General features: G+C 44.0%; 1 protein-coding gene across 2 annotated transcripts in view; it reads right to left on the bottom strand.

The window, feature by feature from the left end:
• Positions 1-7,969: 7,969 nt before the first annotated feature.
• RORC (RAR related orphan receptor C) overlaps positions 7,970-13,572 on the bottom strand; it is a 100,482-nt gene continuing 94,879 nt past the window's right edge. For both annotated transcript variants that reach the window (XM_054997665.1, XM_054997673.1), the window contains exon 11: positions 7,970-13,043. In XM_054997665.1, coding sequence (XP_054853640.1) covers positions 12,879-13,043 — 165 coding nt within the window. In that variant the 3' untranslated portion in view covers positions 7,970-12,878. The remainder of the gene's footprint in view (positions 13,044-13,572) is intronic.

Below are 13,572 nucleotides of genomic sequence, written 5' to 3'. Positions count from 1 at the left end.
AAAAAATCATTCATTTCTCAATCTGGCAGTAAACATTTTTTTTTAAAAAAAAGAAGAGAAAAAATAGGTTTATCTTAGTAACTGTTCTAATCTGGCCTTTTCTTCTTGTGAAAAAAAAAAGTACAGAGAAACACATTTGCAGAAGGAAGTCATGTTAAAATTCACCCACCCATCCACCCCCCAAGTTGTGAAAATCTTCCCACGAGGACTGGAAGTGACCTGAAAATTTGGCAGCAAAAAGAAGCGGTGGGGTGGCCGCCGCCTAAAAGGAATGAATGAGCGGGGGATTCCTGGTCTACTGTGCCCTGGAATGCCTGCCTGGCTCCGCACTTGGCTACAGAGATGTCAGGCACCAGTCGCTTGTGGGACGTCATCCAGAGTGGCAACTGGGAGGCCTGTGTGTGTTTATTTTTATATAGTAAAAAAGTCCAATAGCACCTCAAAGACTAACCAAATTTATTGTAGCATAAGCTTTTGAGAACCACAGCTCTCTTCATCAGACGCATCATCAGAAGAGAGCTGTGGTTCTCGAAAGCTGATGCATCTGACGAAGAGAGCTGTGGTTCTCAAAAGCTTGTGCTACAATAAAATTGGTTAGTCTTCAAGGTGCTACTGGACTCTGACTATTTTGCAACTACAGACTAACATGGCTAATTCCTCTGGATTAATTTTTTTAAAAAGATATTTTATATTATCTGAAAGTTTGAAGTGTGAAGGCTTTTAAGGGGGGGATGAGAAGAGTGTGAGAAAGAAATGGAACTGTGGGATTAAAATAAACCCGTTTTGTTCTCTGGGAAATGCCACCCTCCCTTCTTTGACACCCGGATTTCGGTCTTCTCCCTTCTCCTGCAAAAACCGCGTTGTATTTAATTAGATGGAAAACCTCTCTCGATCTCCTGGCAGTGGCTCTCAGGCCAAGAAAGGTTTTCCCCTCCAAGATCTGCTAATTGGAGACATGGGGGACTGAACCGGGGACCTTCTGCCCTTCCACTCAGCCACGGCCCTTCCCTTATGTGCCTTAGATTCTAAATCTGCAGGCATGAACCATATCACCATTATTTCCTGCATACGTAGCGCTTAGATCAGCATCTCTCAAACTTCTGTCCCGAAGGCTCACTTTTCTCTGAATAAAAATGGAATGCATACTTTGCTCTTACAGCCCTCATAGCTTTGAGCCTAAGAAAGCATTACCCAGCCTTTGAGGTAGACTCCCCATATTTCTGTTTGAGTCACTGTTCTGGGGCACCCATACGGACAGGCAACAGGCTGCGTCCTCTGGCAGCAGAACAGTGTCTGAAGCAAGGGCTCTTCACACATTTGATTTGGACAGAGCAAAATGACCTGACTGCAGTGGAGATTGATTGGAAGGAGGCAAGTGCAGAGTTGGGACTCACACAGAGATGCGGCAGGAAGGCTCCTCTGGCTGCAGGAGAGTTCTGTTATCTCTACTCTAGAAGTGCTTGAATGCTCCAAATGTACCAGTCACCGGGACGGATGCAGAATTACTTACATCCCTCCCTGTGAAGGAAGCAAGCCCACAGCAGATATTCATGCAGAGATACACTGGTCACTTCAAGCTAAGACAGGTGTCCAATTAAATAACTCCTCTCTGTTTAAACATCATAAATTCTGCCATGGCACCCAGCCTGAGAATTACTATCCAACTAATTGTTGAAATAATAAATATTAAAAATTGCCATAAGCAGAGGAATTTCCCCACGAGCACTCATCATTGAGACAGCTGCAATATTCATATGCCAAAAGGCCAAGGTAATGTATAAACAGGGAAATTAACTAATCCAAAGCAGGAGAGGGAGAGAAAAAGAGAACGCTCCCCTCCCCCTCCATAATAGCTGACCTCAAATTTGAGCAAAAATAATTCACAAAAATTCCTTGGGGACCATCCAATTTCAGCTCACACATCCCATAGTTATTCTGGCAGCAGGTAGCAGCTGCCCACCCCCACATCTTGTGGCAGTGAATTCCATAAGCTGATCGCATTGAGTGAGGAGATTTTTTTCCCTATCAGACCCTACCACCAACACAGTTAATGAAAGGATTCCGGTATTACAGCGAGAGTTTTCCCTCTGTTCTATAATCCCTAGTTTTATAGACCTCTCTCGTTCCCTTCCCCTCCTTAAATCTTAAATTTTCTACACTAAAAACCTCCAGTTATGCTTTGGGCTTAACTCACAGGAAAATGATTGTTTTGCAGAACAAAGGAAAACATCCCCCCAGATTAAGAAACGGGGTGGGGGGGGGTGTTGCATGCTGTCTTTCTAACAGGTAAATCAGGATGAGCGCTTACCTGCAGCAGGTGGGAAGTAGAGAGATGCTCCCTGCTTCAGCCATTCAGCTTTCCCAAATGATGTCTGTTCTGTGCCTCTCTCTCTCTCTCTCTCTCTCTCTCTCTCTCTCTCTCTCTCTCTCTCTCTCTCTCTCTCTCTCTCTCTCTCTCTCGTCAGCCACGTGGATATCACTTTGCCAAGGGAACGTTCCATCCTTGGACTGCCTTTTTTTTTAAAACACTCGGCACGGATGGTGGCAAATTTATTATTCTTTTTTTTCCCCCCCAGCGACAAGAGACAGCGAGTGCTTATCCCAGCGGGAAACTACTTAAGAAAATAAGCCCTGCTGGGGAAGAGTCCAGCGTCACGTTTTCAAGAGCGGCCAGCTGGACGCCTCCATCACATTCAGAGCGTGAAAACCTCCCCCCTTCATTAGTCCTCAGGCATCTGTCCCTCAGAGGTAGGCTGCCCCTGCTCCTGGAGGCTCCGTTGAGCAATCCAGCCGCAGAGGGACTGATTTTCTTGCAGAAATGCGTCAAAATCTTTTTAAAAAAGTAATCAAGTCAGGCAGTCACATAAAGAATGTGATAGATCCAGAGGGGTTAGCCGTGTTAGTCTGCAGTAGCAAAATAGAAAAGAGTCTAGTAGCACCTTTAAGACTAACCAACTTTACTGTAGCATAAGCTTTCGAGAACCACAGTTCTCTTCGTCATGCATCTGACGAAGAGATCTGTGGTTCTCGGAAGCTTACCCTACAGTCACGTTGGCTAGTCTTAAAGGTGCTACTGGGCTCTTTTCTATAAGAATGTGAAACGTCCATGAAACTAGTATTTTTTAAAAAGCCAATAGAGATTGAGGACCCCTCCCCAATGAAGGGGATGGTGCTGGAGAGGCAGGATTAACCCCCCTCTTGTCCTGTTTTCCTGATCAACCCCTCCCCAAGCTTATATTTGTCCTGCAATAAAATAAAGTTAAAAAGAGTAAAATAAAATATAGAGACCTGCAGGGCATCCATTCCCAAGGGAAAAATAGTCCTGCTCAAGTTATTGACGCCTAAAAAATGGTAAAGGGTGAAAGTTTAACCCCACAGTTGCAATTCTCAACATTTTAAAAAGAAAGTGTGCAGTCCGTTTATGGATCCCCTGCTGGTCTCCTCTAGCAGAATCCTAAGCTAGTGGCAATTACCACATCTTGTGGCAGTGAGTTCCCTGTATTCACTTCAATGCACTATGGCCAGGTTCGTTTAATACTGAGAAGAAGTAGACTTCATTGGTGATAAATAAATTGTTATGTAAGCCCCAGAAACCTAATTAAAGGATTCCATGTTTGGGCTGTTAGCAGAGTCTATCGTTCGGCACAGGAAGCGTGACTATAGGTGGTTGTGAGCTCGTTCTGCTGGGTGGTGTGTTTGCAGGGATGAACATAATAAAAGCATACACTTGGTTTATATTTAGGAAAGAAATAAGAGTTCTTTATTGCAGGAACTCCATACTCTGATAGGAAAGGAGGAGAGACAGATCCTAACTACCTACCAAAAGTAACTGCCTTCAGGCTTTCTATTCAGATTTTGCTACCCTTGATTGTGTATTCCACCTCTTTCATGACTTCTTGTAACTTATTTACATGACCCTTCCCCCTTCCCCTCACCACCAGTTTCTTCATACCCTCTATGCATCTGACGAAGAGAGCTGTGGCTCTCGAAAGCTTATGCTACAATGAAGTGGGTTAGTCTTAAAGGTGCTACTAGACTCTTTATTATCTTGCAAACTCTGAATCTCTTTTTTAAAATTGTTTTTCTACAACTCCATTGGTACGTGGCGATGGAATACTTTTTTTTTTTTGGTTCTTAGATAAGTAGCAAGATCTTTGGTGGCACAAACTACTGCATATTTTTGCCAAAACACTCACTGGAATGACCAATGTTTCGATTTGTGCAGATTGCCATTTGGTCTCTAAGAACTGAATTGCAACGTAGCCCTTCAAAAACCTGACCTGGCTGCATCCATGCGTGCCTTTCTGAGGTCCGGGCTGGACTACTGCAATGTACCCAGAAGGGGCTGCCTTTGAAGAAGTGTTGGAAAACACCACTGGTGCACAAAGTAGTTTTGTGTTTGTGGGCAAGAAACTTTAGGCTTGTTACTCCAGCCGGAACAAAAGTCAAAGAGAAATTCAGCAAACCATAAAATAATGCATATCCACATAGTGTTTTCAGAGTTCAAAACATGATCTCACACATGTCATGCCACAGAAATCCTCCCCAAAGTCCTGCAGCTGGGATCTGTGTTAGCATCATATTGCAGGTTCAGGCTGAGCCTTAATAATAATAATATAACATTCGGTTTATATACCACCCTTCAGGACAACTTAACACCTGCTCAGAGCAGTTTACAAAGTGTGTTAGTATTATCCTCATGACAATCACCCTGTGAGGTGGGTGGGGCTGAGAGAGTTCTGAGAGAGCTGTGACTGACTCACAGTCACCCAGCTGGCTTCAAGCGGAGGAGTGGGGAATCAAACCTGGCTCTCCAGATTAGAGTCCTGCTGCTCGTAACCACTACACCAAACTGGCTCTGAGAGAATGCCAGTCACTTTAAGGCCCCTGATGATGTGGCAGAGAGAAGTGGGGCAGGGGCTATGGCTCAGGGGAGGAATACTTGCTTGGCATGAAGAACGTCCCAAGTCCAATTCCTGTCATCTCCAGTTAAAGGGATCAGGCAGCGGGTGATATGAAGTATCTCTGGAGAACCACTGTGGGTCTGAGTAGACTGTACTGACCTTGAGCGACCAAGGGGCTGATTCCGTATGAGGCAGTTGCATGTGTGTGTTCATGTGTGAATTGAACTCGGAGACCTTCTTGCAGACTCTCAACGTCAGTAACTATCCTACCTTACCTAATATTGCTCTACTAATGTTTCCCATTTCTTAAGAAGTTCATTGTTTCATAACGGCAGTATATATATTGCAGTATATGTATGTATATTGCTATAATACCAAGCATCAAACCTGGCCCGAGCTGCCTGCGTCCCACCATCGGTGCACTGAATACAGACGTTTTCCTGCATCCTCAATTGTTCCTGCAATCCCTGCTGGCCCTTTGTTTAGCTAATGTTCTAATTAAGTTAATGCTTTAAAAAATTCTCGCCAATATTTAACCAGTCAATCCCTCCATAAGTTCTGACACGTTCATTTATTCTTATAGTTACAGGTGCAGACAGGCAAGAAAAGGGGAACACAAGACACCCCCCCCCCGACTCAACAAGATGCCAGCAAAGAGCTTGTTTCGAACTCTCTTCCTCAGGAGTCGTGATCACAGTTACACCTGAAATGCAACACACCACCATGAAGCTCTGGTGGAAAGGTACGGCCGTACCTTCATGGTGGTGCACCTGTAACTATAAGTGATTGATAAGAAAAATGATTTAGAGATATTTTTGTATACATGTACCTCTCGTTGTTGCACCATTAGGCTTTAGTGGCTGAGCCCTTGTGTGAATTTCTTGACTGTTTCCCTATGCTGTTACTGTTGGTTGCCACTGTTCCTGCTATGCTGTAAATTTGGACTGTATGTCTTTATAGCAAATTGCCCTCTTCTTATGCACTTTATTCCTTGACATAATTGATTTGAAATACGTTTATATTTCTTCATTGGTTAGCCCTTTTATTTTGCTTTTTGGCTTATGTGTCAGTCATTGGCAGGTAGAATCCGCAAGTTCTCCACAGCAAACACGCAGGTGTATTGGTTGAAGTAACTTTATTAGAGATCCATCACGTTCAAGGTGCTCAGACAAGTGTATTGGCAGAAGTGAGGTAACTGGGGTTGGTGATGTTAGTTATAGGGAACGTTCCCGCCATCAGGATAAGGGCCATTAAGGTTTCGGGTGTGAAAGAGCCAGGGTGTGCGTGTCAGGGAGAAGCTAGATTTAGGCTAGACAGAACAAAGAATGAAATCATCTCAGTTCCCAAGAAAGATACATTTCAAGCTGGCCACAGCTAGCCTTCAAGGACACTTCTGGAGACAGCGGGGAAAACGAAAGTAAATACTTGTGAGATAACCTACTGCTTTAACATCAATAAGAATCTTCTCATGCTCTCACGAGGACCAGTACATAATACAGAATACATTCATGGCAGATATGCAGACAGGCTTATATGACACTATGTGATGACATAACTTTTGGGAAGTGACATCATCGCTCAGGCCACATGCCGCCCCGGGAGCATTCCCAGCCGCTGCAGAGCGCGGGAGCGCTGCCGGGGAAGCGTGAGGGGCTTGGAATGCTCCTGTGCTCTGCAGTGGCCCAATTTGGCCCCAATTCAAGACTGATATGAGACGAATTGAACCACTGCAGAGCGCAGGGCAGTGTGATTGGCCCTGGAGTGCTCCTGCGCTCCAGAGTGGCCCAATTTGGCCCCAATTCAGCCAGAATCAGGCTGCTGCAGAGTTTGGGTGCGCTGCTGGGGAGGTGCGACAGGCTCTGGAGTGCTCCTGCACTCTGTAGCAGCTTGATTTGGCCCAATTTGAACCGAATTGGGCCGCTGCAGAGCATGGGGAGTGTGTCACACTGCCTGGGAGCACGCCATGGGAGGCGTGATCCTCTGCCTTTTCTCCTCCCGGCCGGGTAAGTGGGGGCAGGGGGTGGGAGCTGGGGATTCCCCGTCCCCAGTGGGGGACTGGCAACCTTATGCATGAGGAATGTTGAGCCCAATGTTTGGTGTTTCCTTTTTGTCCTCTTGCTTATCTGTTAGTAGTTGGCTGCTGTTGATAGCTAAGTTTTGCTACCCTGCGTTTTAGTGTATGTTTATTTATTTAATTCCATTTATCTCCCGCCCTCCCCGCAAGCAGGCTCAGGCCAGGTCTCAACAGTAATAAATCATACACAATTAAATATAGTTTAAAACAGGGATGAATCACATAAAACCAGTAATTAAAAGGTGTCTACCATCAGAAATCAAAGGGATGTAATAAAGCCATAAAATGCAGAGAGTGAGATGGATCTACCAATCACATCTGGGGTGGCATGATGAAAAGGGCACCGGCCGTCAGGAGGAACAGATCGCCACACCTCAGCCATAGGCCCAGCAGAATATCTTCATCTTACAGGCCCTGCAGAACTGCAACAATCCTGCAGGGCCTGGGTCTCCATCAGGGTCTCCATTCCACCAAGCCGAAACAGCTGTGGTTCTGGTCAAGGCTAGGCAAACGTCCCTCGGGCTGGGGACCACCAATAACTGCTTGTCTGCTGAGCACAAGGCCCTTGAAGAAATGTAATTCACTTCTAAAACTGTTGGAATTCAACGGAAAAGGGGGGGAAAGGGTGGAGGGTATTATAATATGATGGAAAGTTAACTGTGTATGTTTTTATATTTGTATAATGACCCATCCAATAAATTTTTTTTAAAAAAAGAAAAGAAATGTAATTCACTTCTGAGTCTATCGCAAACCATTTCGGGAAGGGACAGATACTTACTGAAAAGCAAAACTGGATTTCTCTCTTTTTTTGATTACCAAAACAAACTTTACACATAAATGTTTGATTATTAGAAAATGGGGACATGTATGTTGTTTTTAAAGTTAATAAAAAGTAAAAAAAATGGGGACTGACAATTTTGGCTCAAAAGAATTAAACACAAATGCAACATGAACCTTGGTCAGCAAGAGACAAAAAACCACAACCCAGCTATCACGTAATATGCACCGTCATTTAATTAAATTAAAAGTAACCTAAAACTTTTCCATTGTACATCTTTTAAGAATGATTGCTCTAAAGTTTGTTTTTAAAATTACATTTTAAACATATTTACATGACAAAAAATCTATTTAAATATTTCAAACAGATTTTTTTCTAAAAAAACAAAGATGGCAGAGGTTTTCTTTTTCTTAAAAAGAGATAGTGACAGAGAAAAACAAGACAACAGAAACTTTAAAGCAGGACTACAAAAGAGGTCACCCAGCAAGCCAAACACAGAACATCAGGTACCATTCGGCCGTCTTCGTAGGGTTGCCAGCCCCAGGTGGTGGCTGGAGATCTGGAATTACAACTGATCTTCAAGCGATAGAGATCAGTTCCCCCACAGAAAATGGCTGCATTGGAGGGTGAACTCTATGGCATTATATCTCACTGAGGCCTTTCCCCTCCAGCTCCACCTCCAAAATCTCCAGGAATTTCCCAACCTGGACCTGGCAACCCGGTGCTTGACACATATACACACCTGGTTCCCTAAAGCAAGCCACAAAAGTGGATGCATTTCCAAACCCAAATTTTACAATCCTAACATGCCTGGTGGACTGGTTTTGGCGTAACAAGTCATCGTTTATGCAGGCCCGTTGAACCGTTTGCATGTTCAAGAAACAAGCGTGCAACACACAAAAAAGGGGTTGTTGACAACAGCATTGGGAGAGGTGCATGGTTTGTTCGAGGATTCTGATTGTCTCGCGTTCTGGATGGAAATCTGGGGCAGCTTCAAGATGGAGGCTGCCTTTGGGTGGGTGACTCAGGACTATCTAAAAGACAACAAAATTTCATTGTTGCCTCTAGCTGAACGAGATTCTAGCCAAACCAAGGAGTGGTGGAGGTGGAAGAGGATATAAGAAGGATCTCCCCTCTTTTGCTAGTTGCTACCTTTCTTTGTTGCTGTGCATTTGTCCCTATATGTCTAATTTAATACAATAATACTGAATCAATGGGAGAAAGCTGGGTCAGCCCAGACACGATCAACGATGGAGATCCATCAAAGAATCCCATGTTGTCTTTTATGTTGCAGATATCAGCCCCCTCCCCATGTAGACTGGGGCCATGGTACAGGAGTTAATCCTTTTTCCTTGTGCCATTTGATCGTCCTGGCTAATAGAGATCTTACCGTTTGTTTGGGCCAAAAACATATATGGCATAAAAGAAATGAAGGGTGTGTACTGTATACTCATCAGAGCTAGAGTTGCCAGCCTCCAGGTGGTGGCTGGAGATCTCCCAGAATTATAACTGGTCTCCAGGCCACAGAGATCAGTTCACCTGGAGAAAATGGCTACTTTTGGGGTGGACTCTATGGAATTATGCCATGCCAAGGTCCTTTCCCTCCCCAAACCCCACTTTCTCCAGGTTTCTCCAAGTTTCACCTCCAAGATCTCCAGGAATTTCCCAACTTGGAGCTGGCAGCCCTAACCAGAGCTTCAATTTCCAAGTTTTGTTGCCACTGAGAAATTTTGCTGACCATACTGTGGCCTGAATTCGCCTGGAATGGACATGGTGTCCATCCATGAGGTGTTCTAAAAGAGCTAGGCCAGGCTCCGGGATGTGACCTCCCCAGAACTGGTGTTGGAAGGAACAGCTGGGGCTTATGGCCTTCAACAAGGTCCCTATCTATCCCTTTCTTTCTACCCTTTCAGGCTTCTCCAGCTTTTTCTTTGCCTAATCTTCCAGCATCAGACCCAAAGATGGAGTGTGGCCTACTGTTGCTTAGCAACAGAAGCCATTCTTCCCTCTCCCCTCTCAAAATGGCTGGCTTGGCCAGGTGGAAGCCACAAGAGTGGAGACGGCCACTGTGAAGGATTCTACCTAAGAAAGGGGCCACTTTGTGATTCCATGGCAACAGCCAAGCCAAACATACAGCTAGGCCCAAGCCCTCGTGGTGTGGGACCGCTCTGAAGCCTTGCATCCCATAACGCTGAGGAGAAATAAAGTGCAGGATATTTGCCAAAAACAAGAAGCCCAGATGAGGCAGAGGAAACAGAATTCCTCATAAATCCAGCAGTGCAAAAACAGCTTTAAAAAGAGAAGTCTAATTTTTTTAAGGATTCGTTCACATTCAGGAGCCTTTTTTGAGAAGGACTTGTATAGAATGTTTGTTTTAAAACACCTGCATTTGCATGCTATTCGAGTCACCCCAACAGGGATTTTTGGCATACATGGAGTTCTGTCAACTTGCACCCATCGATTTCATTTTTATTCCAGCCTTCTTGGTGAAGCAAACATGCCTCCATTTTTCCTAAAGCCTTCCCAGTTTGTTTCAGTACAGATGGACGCTTTGGATATGGGATTCACATCCATTGGTGTGAACAGGAAAACCCCACCTATATAGAAGCACCATATTTGGAAGGCTACAAGGTTTGTTCAAACATTACTGGAAGGAAACTCAACGTGGGGCTTTCTTTGCCACAAAGAAGAAACAACAAAGGAACCCTTGAAACGGGTTTCCTACGGGGCTAAAGAGATCTCAAAGAACACTAAATTACATTCAACATCTTTTACATTAAATTTTACATTCAATTTTTAAGGGTCCCCCCCCCCCCAAAATTAGCAAATTCCAAAAAGAAAAGCATCCATCATATAAAAACCATGTGTCTCTCATGAAAGTACAGAATTTTCTCAGATTAATCAGAATAGTAAAAATGGACACAAGAGGATGAAAAAGAAAAAAAACAAAGATACCCTATTAACCCAAACTGTTTAGGACGCACACTCGTGTTCATGTGTACTCCGAGGTCATCGGAATCTATTTGGAAAATATTATGACTAATCTCTGTTTTAAGTTTTTACTATAATTAATACTGCCAGATTTTTAACCAATTATTTAATTTGTTTAAAGAGAGAGAGCGAGAGAGAGATCAATTCCATTCACCCTAATTTATTTATAATATTGCTACACTGTTTTCTATTTTTTTAAATACCCATATGGAGTACTTCACTGATTGGCAGAATTTAGGGGGGGAATTAGTTGATAAAGATTCTTGTGATCAATGTAAAAAGTGCTGCCGATAGATTGGGCAGCACAGGGCTTTTATTTTTTAAAAACTGATCCTCTGTCATGCAAGTGCTTACCAAGGCATGGATGGTGGGCAGCATCTTAGAAGAGGCATTCTTCCATCTCTCTCACCCATGAAGGAATGCCTCTTTTTAATACTGTATGGCTGCAGCATGCAGAATTTTAAAAACAAAGAATTCGCTTTTTGCTTCACAAGGGTTGTTTTAGTCTTATGCAAAATATATGCATGTAACATTGGTTGACTGAAACCCCATACAATTAAATCAACCAAACTTTTCTTAAATTGAGCAACTGCCCTAGGAAAAGAAATAATGTTTACATAATCTAGCTTTCTTTTTCCAGAAAGATGAGTTTTTCGCTTCTCAACAAATTATAATACCTGGGATTCATTGGGGGAAGCCATGCCAATTAAACTGGCATAAAATTAATGCAATCTTGTAGTACAGTCATAAACTTCATTACTGTTGGGGATGCAGAGGAGAGAGCTTTTAAAGAATAAAAAAATTGGATGGTGCTGAGCTCAAAACATGCCACCTCTAATAGCCTCCTTGGCATTCTATTCTCTTCTTGCCAACAGTACAGCCTCTTCATCTTGGCTACAACCTCCCTTAAAGTTTAGGGATTGAACTCTCACTTTGCTCACAGATGTTGTGCCATTTATCAACATTCTGTTGATGACATTTCCTCCCCACCCCCCTACAACTAGTGTGGATAAGGTTTTAACAATCAACAACAAATTGCAAATGGTTCCTATGTTACCATTTTGACTGACAGGGCTATGAGTGTTGGGAATATCTTGTTAATATCTGTGGTTGTGGGGAAGGGAGCAGCTGAATAAACGTTGCATGGGATTGTCTTCAGCGAATGCTGAAGACAGTGTGCCTCCAGATCAATGGGTGGAAGAGATCAATGGGTTCCAACACCTTTTTTAAATGAAGCGAAAGCAGCAGGATTATTATTATTACTATTATTACTCAGAAGTTGCTGGTTGTTAGAATCTAGTATAAGAAGTCAGTTTGCTGGCACAGAGAAAAAGAGAGAGAGAGCAATTATGACTCCTTCGTTTTCAAATAAAGAAGCGGTCAGGCTTAAAAATAGAGATCTATCATATAGAACACATCTGTCCACAAAATATATATATAATATATATATAATATATTATTTCTTAAAAACGCGGTTTCAGGGGCAAGGGAATACATACAGGACAGCTTGGTTGAGTCTCATGTCACTAAGTGAGCAAAAATGAGGTATTTCTGGGCTCTCCAGGTCAGCTGTATTGGCGGTGGTATTAACTGCAGCGAACTGGACTTTGCCCGTCCAATGAGACCACGTCACAGAGAACACCCCCCCCCCCCCCCGAAAAAACCCTCCTCCTCTCAGGAGGACCCTGTGGCCACAAGACCCTCCCTTAATTAACACTTTGTGCTTCAAACAGCACCTAACCTCTGAGCGTCTTCAGAAGCAATGTGTAAATGTTGCTCACCCCCCCCCCACAGCCTACTGTTGCTGCGATGCGGGGGTCTTGAGGGCTTGCCCTGCTTTCTCTTCAGGTATGAAGTGACTCCAGGTTTACGTACCAAAATTGGTGGCAGAAGTGGGATGAACCCTTCACCATCCCCCAGGCATTCCGCTCCGCCCAACTGCTCCTTTATCAAACTCTTCAAACAGGAATGCATGGAAGCAGGATCTTAATTTTGGTCTCAGATTCTCCTGCCCTCCCACACCCCCACCAGGGGTTCTCTAGTGTTGGCCCCAAAGGGCAACACTGCAAATTGGAGAGAGGCAGAGAGATGGGAGGAGACCTCTGGGTGCTGCCCTCCTCTTGCAGCGGGGTTACTCCCCTGCCGTTCCCTGGGGTGGGTCGCAGTCTGAGCTGAAAAGCTCTTTGTAGAGTGGGGGGAAGACGGCGTGGACGATGATGGGGTACATCTGACGGAAAGAGCGCAGTTTCTCCATATGCTGGTAGCAAAGGTTCCGAAGCTTCCCTTTCGAGGGCAACTGTTGCAGAGGGGTGAGACAAGATGGAGAAAGTCATTATCTCTTTCAAATATTTATGTCCTGCTTAGATCCAGAGGAGTTAGCCGTGTTAGTCTGTAGTTGCAAAATAGTAAAGTAGCACCTTTAAGACTAACCACCTTTATTGTAGCAGAAGTTTTTGAGAACCACAGCTCTCTTCATCAGATGCATGTTTGCGTCACATGCACCTGATGAAGAGAGCTGTGGTTCTCGAAAGCTTACGCTACAATAAAGTTGGTTAGTCTTAAAGGTGCTTGTTGATGCTAAAGTTTCCAAAGTGGCTTGAGGGGACTGAGATAGGGTTGCAAACCCACAGATGGAAATTCCTGTGAGATTTGGCATTGTGACATTGTGGTATTGTGGGATAATTTTACCCCTGTCCTATCAAGGGCTGACAGGGGACCAAGGCTCACCAAAGTGGGCAACCTGGCCTCCCTAAGATGATCAAGGTTTGTTTATTTAGATAGCCTCCTTAGGCTTAACCAGGTTGTCCTCTGGGATGGACAACCTC

This window comes from Eublepharis macularius, chromosome 1, assembly GCF_028583425.1.
Source record: "Eublepharis macularius isolate TG4126 chromosome 1, MPM_Emac_v1.0, whole genome shotgun sequence".
In the NCBI taxonomy this organism is placed as follows: Eukaryota; Metazoa; Chordata; class Lepidosauria; order Squamata; family Eublepharidae; genus Eublepharis; species Eublepharis macularius.
The sequence above is the reverse complement of the archived record's forward strand: the minus strand, read 5'-3'. Positions and strand labels throughout refer to the sequence as shown.